This window comes from Barbus barbus (genome assembly GCF_936440315.1).
Source record: "Barbus barbus genome assembly, chromosome: 27".
In the NCBI taxonomy this organism is placed as follows: domain Eukaryota; kingdom Metazoa; phylum Chordata; class Actinopteri; order Cypriniformes; family Cyprinidae; genus Barbus; species Barbus barbus.
The window spans coordinates 7303499-7324737 of record NC_136755.1 but is presented as its reverse complement, the minus strand read 5'-3'; the positions used below and the strand labels follow the sequence as shown (position 1 = coordinate 7324737).

The following is a 21239-nucleotide window of genomic DNA, read 5'->3' as shown; positions in this document are numbered from 1 at the left end:
GCTGGGTAATGACACAGCCTAAACATCTCAAGTCCAGAACCCAACATGTCCGTGCCACATGGGGCAAACGCTGCAACATCGTTCTGTACATGAGCTCGGAGGCGCCAGATTTCAACGTGTCAGAAGGACGCAGTCAACTCTACTGGAAGACCATACGGGCCTTCCAGCACATCCACACGCACCATCTGGACCATGCTGATTGGTTCCTCAAAGCTGACGATGACACGTTTGTTGTCCTTGAGAATTTACGCTATGGTTTGTCCAAGCACCATGCAGAGGAGCCGCTGTATTTTGGACGTAGGTGCACCATTCATCGCACAGGGCTACATGAGCGGAGGAGCTGGTTACGTCCTCAGTAAGGAAGCTTTGAGGAGGTTGGTGAAGGGCTTTGCTGATGGACTTTGCACACACAACACAGAAACTGAGGATGTTGGTTTGGGAAAATGCATGGAGACAATGAAAGTTCAACTGGGTGATTCTAGGGACGTTTTGGGGAGACAAACCTTTCATGCTTACCCTCCAGATTATTACCTGCCCAGACAGACACCCAGACCACGACCCTGGTACCTCCTCTATGAGCATTGCCACCCCGTTGAGCTAAGAATGAGATGTTTGAGGGGGGATTAAGGCTGGAATACACTAAACAATTTTTACCCAGGTTTTTGCCCCAATTTACAGTCTGCAGGAGTCGATGCTAGTCTGCAAATTTTCTGCAGATTTGACATAAGATATGATGTATGATGGCCACATACTTCTCCCAAAAATGAAAATTAGCTGAAAATTGTCTCACCCTCATTCCATCCAAGATGTAGATGAGTTTATTTGTTCATGGGAAAAGATTTGGAGAAGTAGCATTCCATCACTTGCTCATCAATGGATCCTCTGCAGTGAATGGGTGCCGTCAGAATAAGAGTCCAAACAGCTGATAAAACCATTGCAATAATCCACACCACTCCAGTCCATCAATTAATGCCTTGTGAAGTGAAAAACTGTGTTTGTATTAAAGGTGCCATAGAATGCATTGATACAATATTTTAAATTGTTCTCTGATATCTACATAGAAGGTATGTGGCTTAGGTAAAAAAAAAAAATTCTCAAGAAACAGTTTTACATGTCCATTTACAACCCTATTATTTCTCCCCAGAATGAAACAGTCTGTTATTGGCTGATTTGGAAGGGTCGTGAATAATAATGTTGAGCTCTGCTCTGATTGGCTGTTTCACAGTCCGGCTCAATGTTGAGCTCTGTTCTGATTGACTGTTTCACAGCGCGGCTCATTTCAGTAGCTCACAGGAAGGAAACACAGGGAAATTAAAGAAAGAAATCATGCGTTCAGAAATCTAAGAAAACATTTGAGTTAAGATAACTTGATTGATTATCAAAGGAAGAAAGCAAGGGGAAGGAAAATAATTAAGATATCCAAAAAGAGTGCATGGAGACAATTCTGCTCCTCCATTGGCAGTGAAGTACAACTAGGAGACATCTGGTCAATGATTAAAAAGATGAATGGGAAAAGGAAATCGATTAATATCCCAGTACTGAGAGATGGAGAGTATATGGCAATTACAAATAAGGAGAAAGCTAATCTACTAGGCAAGTTTGCAAGTGTGCATAGTGGAAGTATGGATGTGGAAGTGGATGAAATGCACAAACAGCGAAAATATGAAATTTTAAGAGATAATTTTGATGTAACAAAGAAAAAAGAATGTGATGGTTCGGCTCTTGACATGGAATTAATATTACATGAGATGAAATTGCCAAATCCGAGGCCATGGTCCTCAGTCGGAAAAGGGTGGTTTGCCCACTTCAGGTTGGTGGAGAGTTCCTGCCTCAAGTGGAGGAGTTTAAGTATCTTGGGGTTTTGTTCACGAGTGAGGGAAGGATGGAACGGGAGATTGACAGACGGATTGGTGCAGCTTCTGCAGTAATGCGGTCGATGTACCGGTCTGTCGTGGTGAAGAAAGAGCTGAGCCGCAAGGCGAAGCTCTCGATTTACCAGTCAATCTATGTTCCTACTCTCACCTATGGTCATGAGCTTTGGGTCATGACCGAAAGGACAAGATCCCGGATACAGGCGGCTGAAATGAGCTTTCTCCGCAGGGTGGCTGGGCGATCTCTTAGAGATAAGGTGAGAAGCTCGGTCACTCGGGAGGAGCTCAGAGTAGAGCCGCTGCTCCTTCACATCAAGAGGGGTCAGCTGAGGTGGCTCGGGCATCTGTTCCGGATGCCTCCTGGACGCCTTCCCGGGAAGGTGTTCCGGGCGCGTCCCACTGGGAGGAGACCCCGGGGAAGACCTAGGACACGCTGGAGAGACTATGTCTCCCGGCTGGCCTGGGAACGCCTCGGTGTCCCCCCGGAAGAGCTGGAGGAAGTGTCTAGGGAGAGGGAAGTCTGGGCATCTCTGCTTAGTCCCGGTCCCGGATAAGCGGAAGAAGATGGATGGATGGATGGATGGATGGATGGATGGATGGATGGATGAAATTGGCGTTCATAGTGGATACTCAACTCCAGGAGAGGACCAATTATGTTATGTGATGTTTAGACAACTACCAGATGAAACATTGGAAAGCATATTACTTCTGTTTAATAAGATATGGAAAGAAGGAGTAATACCTGATAGCTGGAAAAGTGCTCTGATATTACCTTTTAGTAAGACCCAACCAATGCAGGAAACTACAGACCAATGAAGTGAAGTGAAGTGACATTCAGCCAAGTATGGTGACCCATACTCGGAATTCGTGCTCTGCATTTAACCCATCCAACGTGCACACACACAGCAGTGAACACACACACACCGTGAACACACACCCGGAGCAGTGGGCAGCCATTTTATGCTGCGGCGCCCAGGGAGCAGTTGGGGGTTCGGTGCCTTGCTCAAGGGCACGTCAGTCGTGGTATTGAGGGTGGAGAGAGTGCTGGACATTCACTCCCCACACCTACAATCCCTGCCGGCCCGAGACTCGAACCCGCAACCTTCGTATTACAAGTCCGACGCTCTCACCATTAGTGTACGACTTCCCAAAAATTGCGTTAACTTCTCATCTGTAAATGGATGGAAAAGATTATTGTTTGTAAGATTGACATATTATCTAGAACAAAGAGAATTGTTAAGTCCATGTCAAAGTGGATTTCGTAAAGGAAGATCTACGACAGATGCACTAGTGAAAGTTAGCAATGAAGCCGAAAAAGCAATCAGCATGAAAGAGGTTATGAATATAGTATTCTTTGATATTGAGAAAGCTTATGACTCTATGTGGAGAGAAGGTTTAATGATTAAAATGCAGAGAATGGGTATTGGCAGAAGACTTTACAATTGGGTTTTAGATTTCTTAAATAATCAGATATTCCATGTTAAAATTGGAGATTCTTTTTCAGAAGTTTTTAATATTATAAATGGTATTCCTCAAGGTAGTGTTATCAGCCCGATCCTGTTTAATATTATGATAAATGATATTTTCATGAATGTTGGTAAAGACATTGGATCATCACTTTACGCAGATGATGGGGCTATATGGAAAAGGGGGAAAAATATTAAACATGTGACTAATAGTATACAGAGTGCTATATTGAATATTGAAAGATGGTCATATGAATGGGGATTTAAAATGTCAATAGAAAAGTCATGCTACATGCTTTTTACTAGAAAGAAAAGGACAGATAAAGTACATCTTAAATTATACGGTCAAAGCATGGAAAGGGTAACAAAGTTCAAATACTTAGGACTATGGTTTGATGAGAAATGTATATGGAGGAATCATATCAATCAGATTGAAACAAAATGTAAAAAGGTAATAAACCTAATGAGGTCAGTTACTGGGTATGAATGGGGAGCAGATAAATTATCACTAATGGATATATATAGGGCCTTGATACGGTCGTGTCTAGATTATGAGTGTATGGTATATGGAGCAGCAGCCAAAAGTAAAAAACTTTTGGAAAAATTGGAAAAACTTGACAAAATTCAGTTCAGAGCATTAAGAATCAGTGTTGGTGCAGTTAAAACAACGCCTACCAATGTGTTGCTGGTGGAAGCTAACGAGTTACCATTATATATAAGACGGTCAAAGCTATCACTGGTATATTGGGTAAAGTTAAAAGGATCTGGAGAGGAACAACCTGCTATAAAGGTGCTAAATGATTGTTGGGAGTATGCACAACAAAGAAAATGTAAAGGATTTGGTTGGAATATTCAGAATATAGCTGAGGAATATGGACTAAATAGGGTAGGATATGGACCAAACACTGTATGGGGTAATGTTCCTCCATGGATACTCCGAGTGCCCAACGTAAACTTTCATCTTATAGAACAGAAGAGAGTATGGGCTGAAAGGAATGAGGATAATATTGGAAATTTGGTTAATAATTATGTGAAAATGAATTATTATAATTACATGACAATTTTTACTGACGGATCTAAAAACTCAGGAAGTGAGCATATAGGAGCAGGAGTATATATACCTGAGTTTAATGTTGAAATAAGTCAAATAATTACTGATGGAGTATCTGTATTCACAGCTGAAATTGTTGCCATAATCCTAGGATTACAGGATAGAAGAGGTACGGCCTGAGAGAGCTGTAATTTGTTCAGACTCTGCTGCAGCTCTTAGTAGCTTGAACTCCAAAGAAACATCTAGAGATGATTTATTGTTGGAAATATTTACAATAATGTTAAGAATACAAAGAGCTGGAACTGATGTACAGTTTTGTTGGGTTCCTGCTCATGTTGGTGTAGAGGGTAATGAGAAGGCAGATGAGATTGCAAAGAGAGCGCTGAAATTAAATGAGAATGAAATTATGAAAATTCCATTTGGAAAAGGTGAAGCCAAATCATTAATCAAAAAGGCAGTTTTAAGGGATTTATGGCAGAAGAAGTGGGACACGGATAATAAAGGGAGACACTATTATAACAAACAAAAATCAATCACGGTGGAAACATTTAAAGGGAAGTGCAGAAAAGAGGAAGTGATTCTTGTAAGGTTAAGACTTGGACACACAGGATTAAAGTCAACTTTGTATTTAATGACAAAATGCGTTTCTGATAAATGTGACGGTTGTAACGTACCAGAAAATGTTGAGCATGTCATTTTGTGGTGTAATAAATATAGGGCAGAGAGGATCATTTTACGTGACAAGATATATGGATTAAAACGTGGATGGAATTTGGAAGGGATTTTATGAAGGAATGAGAAAATGAGGGATTGCTGTAAGGCTTTATTTCTTTTTCTAAGAAATACAGGATTAGATCAGAAAATATAGGTTATAATTCAAAAGGAAAGGAAAGAAAGAGGGAGAAGGAAGGGAGGAAAAGGGGAAGATAGGGGAAAGGGAAAGAAGAGGGGGAAAAGAAAGAAAAGAAATGAAGAATATATAGTTTATTTTTATTTTTTAACTAAAGTATATAAAACTCTGATGTTACAAGACTATTATTCACAGAAAAAGATGAATACAGTTTCTTAACCCCCTTTAAATACTTCTTTTCAGATGGAAATTGATTGATTGATAAGCTTATGTTAAATACATTGTTCTTTTCTTGTGTTTTTAGGGCCCTGGATGCTGTTCAGATTTAGCCATCTCTTTCCACTACATAGATGCACACTTTAGAGTACTACACCTATCACTTACGCCCATATGGATATAAATACAGATTTAAGCCTGATTAATGCTCAAATAATATAAATAATATCTAATATAAAAATAAGACAGCAATCAAAATGTAAAAGTGAAATTTATTGATACATGTATACTTTACTTCACTGTACCATTAAATGTAAATCATGTTATATTTATTGTTCTATACAGTATTAAAAAGGTTTTACAAAGTTACAGACTAACAACTTTATTATCCAAAACATTAACAACATTAGTTTTGGAAACACAGTGGTTTGCTTCATCATAGTCCAAACGTAGAAATGCAAGTCAAACAGGAAATTATAGAATTGAAAAGTGTAGGTTAATCCAGACTTTGGGTGTCATTCATTTATAGAGGAAAGAACTTCTCTATGTTTGATTGTAATTTGTTTAAGAATTGATGGTGAGAGTTCATTACCAAAGTCATGAGTCACGATTACTACTAAGGAAACATGAATAATGAAACATGGATAAACATTGTTGAAATAATCGATGGAAATCATGTTAATCATACAATATAATACAAATTTAACATACTGCCCATAAGAGTTTAACACAGATTTTTAATGTTGGGCTTTTTGAATTTTAAATACACAAGCAGTCAGAAAGAGCAGTGACTTATGTAAAAGTGAAAAAAGTGAAATTGACTTGACATACGGCCAAGTATGGTTACTCATACTTGGAATTTGTGCTCTGCATTTAACCCATCCAAAGTGCACACACACAGCAGTGAACACACACCCGGAGCAGTGGGTAGCCATTTATGCTGCGGCGCCCGGGGAGCAAGGCCTTGCTCAAGGGCACCTCAGTCGTGGTATTGAGGGTGGAGAGAGCGCTGGACATTCACTCCCCCCACCTACAATCCCTGCCGGACCAGAGACTCGAACCCGCAACCTTTGGATTACAAGTCCGACTCTCTAACCATTAGTCCATGACTTCCCCATTTAGAATAATATGTGATTGACACATGTAAATGATTTTGTCATGATCAGTGCTAGAAGTGGGCTGATGCTGTCTTGTATTAGTTATTTTGTGGAGTGCTTTTTTACTGTTAAATCAGGGACATCATTTTAGCTTCTTAATATTAGCTTTGATTGAAATTAAAATACATTTATATAGTATTAAAATAAAATAAAAATAGTCATATGTATTTACTTATTTATTTTATGAAAACAAGGGGTGTACAAGCACCTCTTTTTTCCACTTTGAGCATTGGTTATGATGTTCAAGGAACAATTTAAATTTACTGAATATTTCAGACTATCCAAGATGTAGATGAGTTTGTTTCTTCATCTGAAAAGATTTGGAGAAATTTAGCATTAAATCACTTGTTCACCAGTGGATTGTCTGCAATGAATGGGTGCCGTCAGAATGAGTCCAAATAGCTGACAAAAACATCACAATAATCCACATGTAGTTCACACCACTCCAGTCCAACAATTAACATCTTGTGAAGTGAAAAGCTGTGTGTATGTAAAAAAAAAAAAAAAAAAAGCATTGTAAAGACTATTTAAGTTGAAACTACTGCTTCTGATCTTAATGATGGACTGGTTTCTTATAAACACAGCTTTTTTCACAAGATGTGGACTTGAGTGGTGTGGATTACTTGTGGATTATTGTGCTGTTTTTATCAGCTGTTTGGACTCTCATTCTGACGGCACCCATTCACTGCAGAGAATCCACCGGTGAGCAAGTGATCTAATGCTACTTTTTAAGATACAAACTCATCTACATCTTGGATGGCCTGATGGATGAGTAAATTTTCAGCAAATTCTCATTTTTGGGTGAACTATTCCTTTAACAGAAATCACAATTAACAGAAATATTTACTATTTCTATGGAAGGAATATTGAAAATAAAGAAATTCGTAAAACATTCAGTGCGATTAGGAAAATGTGGTACTTTGAATATGTATGTTATTTTCTAGAAAATGGAGCAGCACTAGTTTAGTAAACCATATTTAAAATAGTGTTGACCCAAAGGACAAATCTGATCTATACAGTCAGTGTTGCAGGATTCCTTACTGTTCTCTTAAAACACATGTACGACAATGAAAATGTATCTGCATAGTGCATGATTGCAAAGTCGACACAGCTTGATGTGAATCTGCTGAATGATGGCCTGTGCTTCGTTGTGAGGGTGTGTTATGTCTGTACACAAGCGTTTTCACAAAGGTCCTCCGTCTCGAAGCGGTTGCTGTTGCCTTGGCAGCCACCATACCAGAATTGTGCGCACGCGTTGGCCTCCGGATCGTAGTACCACATCACCCTGTACTCCCGACACGGCCCAAGATCCAATCCCTGCCTACAGCCTACCTCTGAAAAACAACAACAACATACATCTGAAGTACTCAAAAGTGAACTGAATCAGGTTTCAGTCTAAATTTAAATGTGAACACACAAGATGCATTGACTATGCCTGATAATACCAGAATTAAACATCAGTCGGCCTATATTTGTTGTGTAAGCAAGTGTGTTTACCTTTCATGAAATCGTTAGACTGAGGGGCCGGTGCAGGTAGAGTCTGTGGAGGTGGGCTGATTTCTGGAACAGGCCGCCAGTTTATGGGTGTCTGGGGTCCCACTACTGAGATGGAGGATTGTCTCCTCTTTTCTCCAGCTGGGGCATCTGTCACCTTAGGAAACTCACTTAAAGACCCATCAACAAAGGGCGTCCAGTTGTTGTCAATATTCATGTCATCATAATCATCTGGAGAAGAAGTGGTGTCAAACTCTGTTGGAAGTTCAGCCTGTGAAAAAGAGACGTTTAAAGTGCCCCTATTATGGATTTTTGAAAATTACCTTTCATGCAGGGTGTAAGTGAATGAAAACATCCAGCAAAGTTAATGTCTCTCAAAAGAAAGAGTCGACTCTGAATCATTTAAACGAGTCTTTTTTTTTTAAACGAATCCCAAGCCGTTTCAGTTGACGTCAACATTAAACATTAGCATATTGCTCGCCCACCTGGGAAAACTTGATTTTCGCGTTGGTCTGAATGAAAATGCAAATTCATCCTTTGCCACTAGGTGCCGCTTTTGAAGCATTAAAAATAGCTGTTTCCCCGGTAATGGCTGTACACAAATTGATTACCAATCGCCGCAGATTAGCGTCACGCAAAGGAGGGGTTTGGAAATATTAAACGTTGAGCGAATTGTTTGGGAGACGTTGAGCAAATTAGGTAAACTGTAACTCAATTAGTCACTTTTTTATAGAGTAACAAAATACTATAATCCATTACTTTTAAAATAAACGTTCCCGAACACTGGCTAGTATGAGGGAACAAACTATTAAGTCACGGGAACAAATCCTTAATTCATGGTCACAATATGTTTTTTTTCCCCTCTGCATTTCATGTGTGGGGCTCCGTACCGTTTTCAATTTTACTGAAAAGTTTATATTTGAGTTTATTTTGCTTATGAGTTTAAATAGAGTCTTTATTTGCTATATCAGAATGTATTACTGTCTTTATGTAGAAGTAAATAAAAAAATGACCTCTTTGCCCTCTGTGATGAAATTACTCCTGGTGGGAGCCTTAGTTCTTTCTGGAACTGGCTCAGGCTCAAATGGAGGGAATGTTTTGCCGTTCGGTCTGAAGAGTGGCCCATTAACACTCTCACAGATCTGACTCAGCAGTTTACTCTCCAGTGCTGAAAAATCACAAGAAGTTAGCATAAAAAATGTTTAGTCAATTACACCATATTTAAAAGAAATACAGGCATACGTACTTTGTAGCTTCATGAAGTCATCAATCAAGTAGACATAATTTTCATCAGGATCAGATGCCAAAATGTTCATCTCGATCTTAAACTCTGCATACTGGGCATCACTGCTGTTCACGATGCCAACCACAAAGATTTCAATGCCAGCATTGTGAGCCTCTTCCGCGGCATCTTTCAGCCTCACTGCATCCCGCTTGTCAGCCTGACCGTCCGTCAGCACGACAGCAACCTTTCTTACGCCCGGCCGTGCTGCTCGGAAGAGCTGAGTTGCCCGGCGGATGGCGCTGCCCGTGAAGGTGCCCTCACCCAGGTACGGCATCCTGCGCACTTCATCTTTGATGCTTGCCTGGTCGGACAGCTGTTGTAGGCTGGTCACCACCATGGCCATGTGACTGAAGAGCACCACCCCAACACGTGTGGCTTCATGGCTCACGGACACGCGATCGATCAGAGCGTTCACAAAATCCCTCACCAGCTCAAAGTTCTCCGGACCTATACTCTCTGAGCTGTCGATGATAAAGACCAGCTCCAGAGGACTCGTCCTGCATTTTAGACCACATCCTGAGAGAAAACGCACAAAAAGTAAGTACCCCCACTTAATACAGATCCTATATATAGTTTTTTGCTTGAATAACAGGGATGGTTATATACCACATATTTCCCGGATTATTCTGATCACCTGGTCTCTCTGTGGGATCAAGTTCAATGTATGTTATTTATACAAAAGAAGTCAGTGTTCTGAAAAAAGTGTGAATAAAAATCTTTGGCTCACAGATAGGCCGGGCTCTCCCTTCCCTCCTGGTTTTCCCTATAATTTAAGTTGAATTGTATTATTAACAGTGTACATTTTCAAGGAATTATATACATTACCCTGAAACCTCAGGTTTAGGTAAATACTGAATTAAAGGTGGCCTACAATCTGTTGCAGTTCCATTAGTGTAATGGCGTGGTCACACTTATTGTTGTTCGTCAAATTTTCATGGGCGAAATACTGTAATTTCAGTAGGAATCTACATGATTGGGAATTTCACGTGAAGGCGTAACATTTTCCCCTTCAAAGATTTTGCATCAGGTTCAAGTTCTTCACACCTATTTGTGACAGAAAGCTTCTTGGTTTGAAAGTGACTTCATGCATCGCTACTCTACGGACAATGGACCTTTTTTTTGGAGCTTCATCCCAGGACATGAATTTTATAAAATTGGAGCCATTTATCCAGATTAGCCTGATGTCCATGTGCAATGTTGCACAGTAGATGCTACTGGAGCATATTATAGTAATGTATTGATGTAATGTATTGAAGATGTTTCAATATATGTATGTTACAGAGTGTTTTATAAACTTTCTACTGTCCTGCAATGTTTATTTCTTCAACACACCTACCTGTGATTTTTCAAGTGACCTTAAAGACATCGATAAACTGATTCAAGTGTGTTTGATTAGGATTGGAGGTAAACTGGAGGACAGCTGGATCTCCATGGGAAGAGTTGAATATATCTGTTGTAAGGTTAATGGTTTTCCATGTGCTTTTAACTAAGAAACAGTGTTGTAGTGCTCAAAACTTAATTCTGTCTCGAGTCTGTTTCTGAAACCATATATTTATGATCTTGTCATGGACTCATTTGGACTCTGTCTTGACTTGGATTTGAGACCAAGTCCGGTCTTGAGTACTAAAATGTTGTGGATAGTGGTATGTGGTCCATTCAGACCATCTTAAGGTCTTTGTCTGGACTTGGACTCTACTCTGGTATCAACCTTGACTTGGACTCAAATGAGCCAGTCTCGACTACAACTCTGCCTGGCAAATCATTGAAACATTAACTGGAACTGAATGGGAATCTGGTAACTGGATATTACCTTGGTTCCTGTTTGTCCAGGCATTCCATGTTCTCCTCTCTCTCCTTTTCTCCCGCGTTCCCCTGCTATGCCCCTATCACCCTGAAACCATCAGACTTTGTTAATTTAGCATTGCATTTGAAAAGGAACATAGTATTAACTACACTGACATAAAATACAATCGGTCAGTGTTTGCCTATCTAGTACCTTCTCTCCAGGCAGACCATCACCTGGAGGCCCTCTAGGGCCAGGGGACCCTTGAAACCCAGGATCTCCCTGTGATCACAAAATGTTAATTTAGAGGTCTAAGCTTGTTTTGCTTGTTTAAAGCTGATTGAGCTATAGTAAGGCCATGGGTCCTTACCTTGGGACCCTGAATTCCCTCTCCTGGAGGTCCTGGAAGACCAGAAGCACCAGGCTGGCCAATTGCACCCTATAAAAATCTCATATTAATCAATGTTGAATATATTCTGAGCCGATGCACAATTTATTTTAAGAAGTGATATTGAACCTTTGGTCCCATCAGTCCAATCCCTGGAGGCCCTGAAGGGCCGGTCACTCCAGGTGAGCCCCGGTCTCCCTGAAAACAACAACTATATCAGTTTAGCCTAAATACTAGACTAGACTTTGCGGACTTTCTGTAAGACAGTATTGATCAGAAAAATAATTTGTTGTGAATTGAAAAATGACAAATACTTTTGTTCCAGGAATTCCTTGTCCTTCAGGTCCAATTTCACCTGGTGGCCCAGGCAATCCTGGAAGACCCTGAGAGTATATCATATATAGAAATGTTACTGGTTTTGTTTTCTGTATTGTTCCTATCAAAGTCTTTGGGCCCTATCATACACCTGGTGCAATGCGGTGCCAGGCGCGACACAAGTGTTTTTTAGTAGTTTCAGTCCGACGCAGTTATCACGTTGTTTAAATAGCAAATGCATTTGCGCCCATTTGTGCACCCATGGGCGTGCTAGTCTGAAAATGAGGAGTGTTCAGGCACATTGTTGGCGCGTTGCTATTTTGAGGCAACTGAAATAGACTGCGCCATTGACCAACTGAAACCTGGAAGTCAATGGTGCAATATTGCGTTAGAGTGCGTTAGTAATATGCGCCTATAAGCGGGTCCACAACGCGCATTCACTCTGCGTATTACACACACAGGGATGCGCAGCAGCACACAAATATTAAATGTCAAATATTAAAAATGAAAGGATTACAATGTAAAAGATTTATTATTGTGTAGGTTACATAAATATAAAAATGTCTACAAGCCGTAATGGAAAGTAATTGCATGTACTAGAGTGAGGCTACCTATTTGCTCGCGCACAAGCAGATCCGTTTCCTCTCTGGAGATGCGTTCAGTATTTGCTCTTGCAAATTCCACCATGTAAATAGCGAATCTGCCATGGAGCGAGCGCAACAGGCTCTTAAAGGGAATGGGAGATGAGACTCTGATTGGTTTATTGCACGTTATACCCAAAACCCAATACTCATTAAGATAACAGGGACAACCCTTTTAGACCATGTGCTGGGCGCACCGACCGTTTTTCCCATTGTTAAACTAGCAAAAGTGGATTCGGACACGCCCTGAGTGCACCTGCGCCTTGCGCTTTAGACCTTGCACTTAGATCGTTAAAATAGGGCCCTTTGTCTCCTTTACGCACCTGTGGTCCGGGGTAACCCTCCCCCTTCGTTCCTTGTGGCCCCACTGGTCCTGGACTTCCTCGGTCACCCTGAAACATGCCAACATAGATTTTATTAGGTCAAAAAGAATCATATTAATCCATATAGTAATAGTCTTTGAGGCTATAACCTTAGTGCCTGTAGTCCCGACACCTGGCTCTCCAACAGGACCTGAGGGGCCTGCAGGTCCTGGCTCTCCCTAACAAAACAAAAAACACACAACCAACATAATGTAAAGAGCATATGTACAATACATACAGTAATGTATGACATTAGGTTAGAATGCAAATAGCCAACCTTGTTGGCAAAGGCATCCATTGTTGTAACTTTAGTACAAATATTACTTCTTTTTACACTTTGTTTCAATAGCATCTATCACTCTTTGCACCTAGAGAGACATTTACGCACCTTTGAACCAGGTAATCCTCGACCTGGAGGTCCTGGTAAACCCATCATGCCTAAACTTCCTGGTTCTCCCTAGGCATAAAAGAAATCTTCTATTACCAGTTTTTAAAACATGTTTATAGAGTATATAAGAGATCATGGATGGTGAGAGATCAGAGACCAGGGAATATATTTTTGAGTTCAATGTATTTTATGAGTTTATGGGTTTTATGTGTGAATATTTTCACAACCCAGCATGACTGTTAAAGGACTGATTATGAGCAGCCATAAAAGTGTACAACCAAACACTAAAGACCTTTTATGAACTCTTTAAAAGTTATCTGACATTCCAAGCCTCTAAACACAACAACCTGGACACTAACCTCCACATTCCCATTTCAAAACCAGATTGTGTGTTTTTAAGCTCTGTCACTGTCCCACCCACCTTGGCCCCTGGGGGTCCTGCTGCTCCAGCACTTCCTGGGAGACCCCGATGTCCTCTGTCCCCTCGGTCCCCCTGTGGAGAGATTCACAAACAAAATTTACAGTGACATTTTCCACTTTATTACATTCAGATGAGACAGTATTTGTGTAATATTCAGCTTTTTGGTTGTAAATAACATATGATGCACTATTTTATTTAGAAACAAAAGCATCATGAATACACGTTCAGATCACATTTTACCCCAAAATCAAAATGCAAAAATAAGATTTCATATTCTGCAAAGAGAAAATGTCTTCAAAGTCTAAAAGCTATTAAGTTAAGTTATTAAGGACTTTTAACTTTTATTTTCATTTTTTTTTTTGGTGACAGCATATATTTAGAGGGATTTGTATTCTCAATCTCAATTCAGTGTCACATGATCCTTCAGAAATCATTCTAATATGCTCATTTGCTGCTCAAGAAAGATTTATTATTTTATCAATTATTTCTGCTTATTAGGAAGAGTATTTATTTGAAATAGAAATCTTTTGTAACGTTATTAGGGGTTCGTGCACGTAGTGCAGAAACCCTATTGTATTTGTTAGGATTTTTATTATTATTATTATTAGGGGTTCGTGCACGTAGTGCAGAAACCCTATTGTATTTGTTAAGATTTTTAGGGGTTCGTGCACGTAGTGCAGAAACCCTATTGTATTTGTTAAGATTTTTAGGGGTTCGTGCACGTAGTGCAGAAACCCTATTGTAATTGTTAGGATTTTTATTAGGGGTTCGTGCACGTAGTGCAGAAACCCTATTGTAATTGTTAGGATTTTTATTATTATTATTATTATTATTATTATTATTATTATTATTATTCTGCCTTAAAACGAATCGTGCAGCCCAAACCGTAAGGGCTAGAGAGCTGAAACTTGGTCAGAAGGTAGTAGTCTTGCTCGCTACTCAGATACAAAGAATCGGCCAAATCGGCCAAACGGGGGCGCTACAGCGCAAAAACCTAAAATTTCAGACATTTTTGGCCCACAGTCGTAAACCGTGTGTCGTAGACTCAAAAACTTTACATCGTTGCAATCCTTGGGTTAGTCCGAACAAAAGTGGAGTCCGAAATTTTTGAGCTGCGACGCTTCCTTCTTGCCCTAAAATTGACCTATATCCCAGACCTACTTTTGCGAACTAGTCCTAGGTTTTTCGCCCGATCGGAACCAAACCAGTGCAGAAATATTCTGTGGACACTGAATATCAATAATTATCAAAAAAAAGTTGAAATTTTGATTTTCGGGCGATACAGTACTCCAATTAGCGTCTATGCTAACGTTAGCCAAATGTTGTTGGAAGTATAGCTCTGGAACGGAATGAGCTATATTCACCAAACTCGGTACAAGTATGTACGAGCTCAATCTTTGGTCAAATAAAAAAAATTGCGAAGCTCTGCCACTTAGGGGCGCTATAAGACAGAAAAAACATATAAATGGTTATAACTAGGCAACCGTTGGTCCGATCGGCTTCAAAATTGGTATGCAGCATCTTGGTCCAAAGGGGCACAAGTGTATATGAGGACATTCACGTATCTCAAAAAACATGGCCGCCATTGGCCAAAACATTTCAAGCACCAATTAGACAAGGTTAACGGAGGTCGATCGGAACAAAACTCGGTGGGCATGTTCGACTCATGGCCCTAAAGGTCTGTAAGAATTTTGAAAGAAATCGGCCACAAGTTGGCGCTAACGAGATTTTTGGCTCTGTAATCACGTGGTGTTTTACATATCCACACATAATGCATATCATCTGATAGATCTCCTCATAATGAACGACTTTTCCTCTTGGACCAAAGCTGTCAATCAAATCGTTCATTAATTATTCAGAAATATGTCTAAAACCTACTTTTGCGAACTAGTCTCTGGTTTTTCACTCAATTTCGATCAAACCACTGCAGTAATAATCTCTGGACTCTCTAGATCAATAGTTATCGAAAAAATGTTGAATTTTGTCCTTTGGTTAGCCATAATTGGCTAATTTCAAAAAAGAGGCGTGGCCACACATACCCAACAGCCTATAAAACCTAAACGAAAACTTGAAACTTTACGAAAGTTGGTGAAAACATGTGTCACATGACTGTGAACAAGCAAGAAAAGTTTCATCAAGATCGGACCATAGGTGGCGCTATAACAGTCAGAAAAGCCATCAAAAACACAATATTTCAACTGTACATGAAATTAACTGTAAAAAAAAACATCTTAGATATTCACAAATACATAAGTCATTCATATCACATGATAGATCTCATCATTCTGAACAACTTTGTCTCTAGGATCATTTCTGTCAATCAAACCGTTATTTAACTATTCGCAATTAGGTTTAAAACCTACTTTGGTGAACTAGTCGTAGGTTTTTCACCCAATCGCAACCAATCTACTGCCGAAATGTTCTCTGTCTAGGGCTTATTAATAATTATCAAAAAAATCTTTGAAACATCCACTCACTTTTGTAATGGGGCCCAAAAACATTTAAAAGTCGAGGGCCTATTTTACGAAAAATCCTATAACTCGTGAACGAAATGAGATATCTTCACCAAACTTGGTACATATATATAGCAGTAGGAACTTTGGTCAAACAACAAAAAATACCACTGATCTGCCACTTGGTGGCGCTATAAGATCAAAAAAACTGTAACTGGGTAACTGTTTTTCTGATCGACTTGAAATTTGGTATGCTGTGACTTTGTCCGAAGTGGCTTAAATATCTATGAGGACATTCGCGTATCTCAAAAAACATGGCCGCCATCGGCCATTAAAATTTGAGCACTTATTAGACAAGGTTAACGGAGGTCGATCGGAACCAAACTCAGTGGCCATGTTTGACTCATGACTCCAAAGGTCTGTAAGAATTTTGAAAGAAATCGGCCACAAGTTGGCGCTAACGAGATCTTTGGCCTAGTGATCACGTGGTGTTTTACATATCCACAAATAATGCATATCATATGATAGATCTCCTCATTCTGAACAACTTTGCCTCTTGGACCAAAGCTGTCAATCAAATCGTTCATTAATTATTCAGAAATATGTCTAAAACCTACTTTTGCGAACTAGTCTCTGGTTTTTTGGTCAATCTCGATCAAACAACTGCAGTAATAATCTCTGGACTGTCTAGATCAATAGTTATCGAAAAAAGTTTGAATTTTGTCCTTTGGTTAGCTATAAATGGCTCATTTCAAAAAGGGCACGTGGCCACACATACCCGACAGCCTATAAAATGTAAACGAAAACTTGAAACTTTACGAATGTTGGTGAAAACATGTGACACATGACCGTTAACAAGCATGAAAAGTTTCATGGAGATCGGACCATAGGTGGTGCTTTAACAGTGAAAAAGGGCTTCTGAAACACAGTATTTCTAAGGGAAATGACCTCAAATTGCAATAAAATATTAATAACATTCACTTATACACTACATCTTCATATCATCTGATAGATCTCCTCATTCTGAACAACTTTGCCTCTTGGACTAATGCTGTCAATCAAATCGTTCATTAATTATTTACAAATGTGTTAGAAACCTACTTTTGCTAACTTGTCTCTGTTTTTTTGCTCAATCTCGATCAAACCACAGCAGTGATGTTCTCTGGAGTCTCTGGATCAATAATTATCAAAAAATGTTTATAATTTAAGAGAGACTGGGCCAAAAATAACACTATAATAGTTATAAAGCTTAAAAACACAGTGTTGTATGAGAAATAGGCATTTATAACCACTAGATGGCAGCGGAAGACCACTAATGGCCTTATTAAGCTGTAAAACAGCACTGTTCAATGGCTACTGAAGGATTCAAGTTAAAACATTATAAAATCACTGTTATAACATTTTAAACCTCATTGAGTCAAAGTTTACCATTTTGTTCATACAGACATATCAGCTTTTATAATTTTGCCAGATTATGATTACAGTGAAACCTGAAAATGACATCTAAACTCTTAAAAAGCCAATAAGTGCAATAGGCTTTGTTACCTATCACTTATTTGAAATATCTGCATCTGCAACAAAATGTGTGTGCATGTATGTCCGTGTATGAGTGTTTCTGTGTGTGTGTGTATACAAGTGTGTTTGTGTGTGTGTGTGTGTGTGTGTGTGTATACAAGTGTGTTTGTGTGTGTGTGTGTGTGTAAGCAGGCTTTATGATTGTTATTGTGATGGTTTGACCATTTCTATGTGTGTGTGCATGTGTGTTTTTGTGTGTATGTAAATATGCTTATAGAGTATTAATAGGCTAGTTTAATAATTTTGAGATTGATATTATTTTGAAAAACATGCTTTTGTCAACTAGCTTTCAGTTTTTAACTCAAAATCAATCAAATCATTGCAGTGCTGTTCTTTAGACTCTCTAGGTCAATAATTATCAAAAAAATTTGATAATTTCACAGAGACTGGGCAAAAAATAACACTATTACAGTTAAAAAGCTCAAAAACACAGTGTTGTATGAGAAATAGGCATTTATAACCACTAGATGGCAGCGTAAGACCACTAATGGGCTTATTAAACTCTTAAACAGTACTGTTCATAAGTTGCTTATGGAGATGCTATAAAATCACTGTTATAACATTTTAAACCTCATTGAGTCAAAGTTTACCATTTTGTTCATACAGACATATCAGTTTTTATAATTTTGCCAGATTATGATTACAGTGGAACCTGAAAATGACATCTAAACTCTTAAAAAGCGAATAGGTGCAATAGGCTTTGTTACCTATCACTTATTTCAAATATCTGCAACAAAATGTGTGTGCGTGTATGTCCGTGTATGAGTGTTTCTGTGTGTGTGTGTTTGTATGTGTGAGTGTGTGTGTAAGCAGGCTTAATAATTATTACTGTGACCGTTTGACCATTTCATTTAAATGTGTGTGTGTGTGTGAATATGTTCATAGAGTATTAATAGGCCAGTTTAATCATTTAATTTCACTGTGTGTGCATGAGTGTTGTGTGTCTGTGAGCCTGCTCTCCATTCTGGATGTTTTTAACTGTCAGCCATACATCCAGGTTGGCCAACCTTAAAGGGTGTCAATTTCACGAACCCCGGTTAATCGCTGCTTGCAGCTATATTGGTAATTATAATTGCCCATTTTTTTTTTTTCTGCCCTAAAACGAATCGTGCAGCCCAAACCGTAAGGCCTAGAGACTTGAAACTCGGACAGATCGTAGAGCTCAATTTGGGGAGAACGTATCAAAGTCTCAGCCCAATCGGCCAAACGGGGGCGCTACAGCGCAAAAACCTAAAATTTCAGACATTTTTGGCCCACAGTCGTAAACCGTGTGTCGTAGACTCAAAAACTTTACATCGTTGCAATCCTTGGGTTAGCCCGAACAAAAGTGGAGTCCGAAATTTTTGAGCTACGACGCTTCCTTCTTGCCCTAAAATTGACCTAAATCCCAGACCTACTTTTGCGAACTAGTCCTAGGTTTTTCGCCCGATCGGAACCAAACCAGTGCAAAAATATTCTATGGACACTGAATATCAATAATTATCAAAAAAAAGTTGAAATTTCGATTTTCGACCGAAACGGTACATCAATTAGCGTCTATGCTAACATTAGCCAAATGTTATTGGAAGTATAACTCTGGAACGGAATGAGCTATATTCACCAAACTTGGTACACGTATGTACGAGCTCAATCTTTGGTCAAATAAAAAAAATTGCGCAGCTCTGCCACTTAGGGGCGCTATAAGACAGAAAAAACTTGTAAATGGCTATAACTAGGCAATCGTTGCTCTGATCGACTTCAAAATTGGTATGCAGCGTCTTCGTCTGAAGGGGCACAAGCATCTATGAGGACAATGGTGTATCTAAAAAAACATGGCCGCCATTGGCCAAATAATTTAAGCACCTATTAAACAAGGTTAACGGAGGTCAATCAGAACGAGACTCGGTGGGCATGTTCGACTCATGGCCCTAAAGGTCTGTAAGAATTTTGAAAGAAATCGGCCACTAGTTGGCGCTAACGAGATTTTTTTGGCTCTGTAATCACGTGGTGTTTTACATATGCACACAATATGCACATCGTTTGATAGATCTCCTCACAATGAGCAACTTTGCCTCTAAAACCATTGCTGTCAATCAAATCGTTCATTAATTATTTAGAAATATGTTAAAAACCTACTTTTGCGAACTAGTCCCTGGTTTTTCCCTCAATCTCAATCAAACCACTGCGGTAATAATCTCTGGACTCCCTAGATCAATAATTATCGAAAAAAAGTTTAATTTTGTCTTTTGGTTAGCAATAAATGGCTCATTTAAAAAGGAGGCGTGCCCACACATACCCAAACTCCTATAAAACCTAAACGAAAACTTGAAACTTTACGAAAGTTGGTGAAAACATGTCTCATATGACTCTTAACAAGCATGACAAGTTTCATGGAGATCGGACCATAGGTGGTGCTATAACAGTGAAAAAGGCTTCTGAAACAGTATTTCTAAGGGAAATTAAATCTAATTGCAATAAAATGTTAATAATATTCACTTATTTACTACATCTTCATATTATATGATAGATCTCCTCATTCTGAACAACTTTGCCTCTTGGACTAATGCTGTCAATCAAATTGTTCATTAATAATTAATAAATGTGTTAAAAACCTACTTTTGCGAACTAATCTCTGTTTTTTTGCTCAATCTCGATCAAACCACAGCAATGATATTCTCTGGAGTCTCTAGATCTATAATTATCAAAAACATGTTGAATTTTGTCCTCTGGTTAGCTATAATGCGTCATTTAGAAAAGGGGCTTTGCCACATATACCCAAAAACTTATGAAGCCTAAACGAAAACTCAAAATATGTTGATAACGTATGTCAGATGACTCTTAACAAGCAGTGTTTCAGTGTGTGTGCATGACTGTTGTGTGTCTGTGAGCCTGCTCTCCATTTTGGATGTTTTTAACTGTCAGCCATAAATCCGGGTTGGCCAACCTTAAAGGGCGTCAATTACACGAACCCCGGTTAATCGCTGCTTGCAGCTATATTTATTATTATTATTATTATTATTAGGGGTTCGTGCACGTAGTGCAGAAACCCTATTGTATTTGTTAAGATTTTTATTATTATTATTATTATTATTCTGCCTTAAAACGAATCGTGCAGCCCAAACCGTAAGGGCTAGAGAGCTGAAACTTGGTCAGAAGGTAGTAGTCTTGCTCGCTACTCAGATACAAAGAATCGGCCAAATCGGCCAAACGGGGGCGCTACAGCGCAAAAACCTAAAATTTCAGACATTTTTGGCCCACAGTCGTAAACCGTGTGTCGTAGACTCAAAAACTTTACATCGTTGCAATCCTTGGGTTAGCCCGAACAAAAGTGGAGTCCGAAATTTTTGAGCTACGACGCTTCCTTCTTGCCCTAAAATTGACCTATATCCCAGACCTACTTTTGCGAACTAGTCCTAGGTTTTTCGCCCGATCGGAACCAAACCAGTGCAGAAATATTCTGTGGACACTGAATATCAATAATTATCAAAAAAAAGTTGAAATTTTGATTTTCGGGCGATACAGTACTCCAATTAGCGTCTATGCT

The 21239-nt window shown here is 39.2% G+C and overlaps 1 protein-coding gene and 1 pseudogene across 2 annotated transcripts in view; one reads left to right on the top strand and one right to left on the bottom strand.

Moving 5' to 3' along the window:
• The first annotated feature begins 8 nt into the window (after positions 1 to 8).
• LOC306847025 (glycoprotein-N-acetylgalactosamine 3-beta-galactosyltransferase 1-like) lies at positions 9 to 5660 on the top strand (annotated as a pseudogene). The gene is made up of 2 exons: positions 9 to 591; positions 5543 to 5660. The product of its transcript is annotated as a glycoprotein-N-acetylgalactosamine 3-beta-galactosyltransferase 1-like (transcript).
• A 1924-nt stretch (positions 5661 to 7584) lies between these two features.
• Positions 7585 to 21239, bottom strand: part of LOC306846894 (uncharacterized protein) — an 81039-nt gene continuing 67384 nt past the window's right edge. The window contains exons 20-34 of the mRNA XM_079380583.1: positions 13689 to 13760; positions 13268 to 13336; positions 12990 to 13058; positions 12841 to 12909; positions 11876 to 11944; positions 11691 to 11759; positions 11544 to 11612; positions 11387 to 11455; positions 11201 to 11281; positions 10118 to 10153; positions 9997 to 10033; positions 9352 to 9906; positions 9119 to 9273; positions 8109 to 8376; positions 7585 to 7945 (exon numbers count right to left, since the gene is read on the bottom strand). Coding sequence (XP_079236709.1) covers positions 7773 to 7945; positions 8109 to 8376; positions 9119 to 9273; positions 9352 to 9906; positions 9997 to 10033; positions 10118 to 10153; positions 11201 to 11281; positions 11387 to 11455; positions 11544 to 11612; positions 11691 to 11759; positions 11876 to 11944; positions 12841 to 12909; positions 12990 to 13058; positions 13268 to 13336; positions 13689 to 13760 — 1860 coding nt within the window. The 3' untranslated portion in view covers positions 7585 to 7772. The remainder of the gene's footprint in view (positions 7946 to 8108; positions 8377 to 9118; positions 9274 to 9351; positions 9907 to 9996; positions 10034 to 10117; positions 10154 to 11200; positions 11282 to 11386; positions 11456 to 11543; positions 11613 to 11690; positions 11760 to 11875; positions 11945 to 12840; positions 12910 to 12989; positions 13059 to 13267; positions 13337 to 13688; positions 13761 to 21239) is intronic.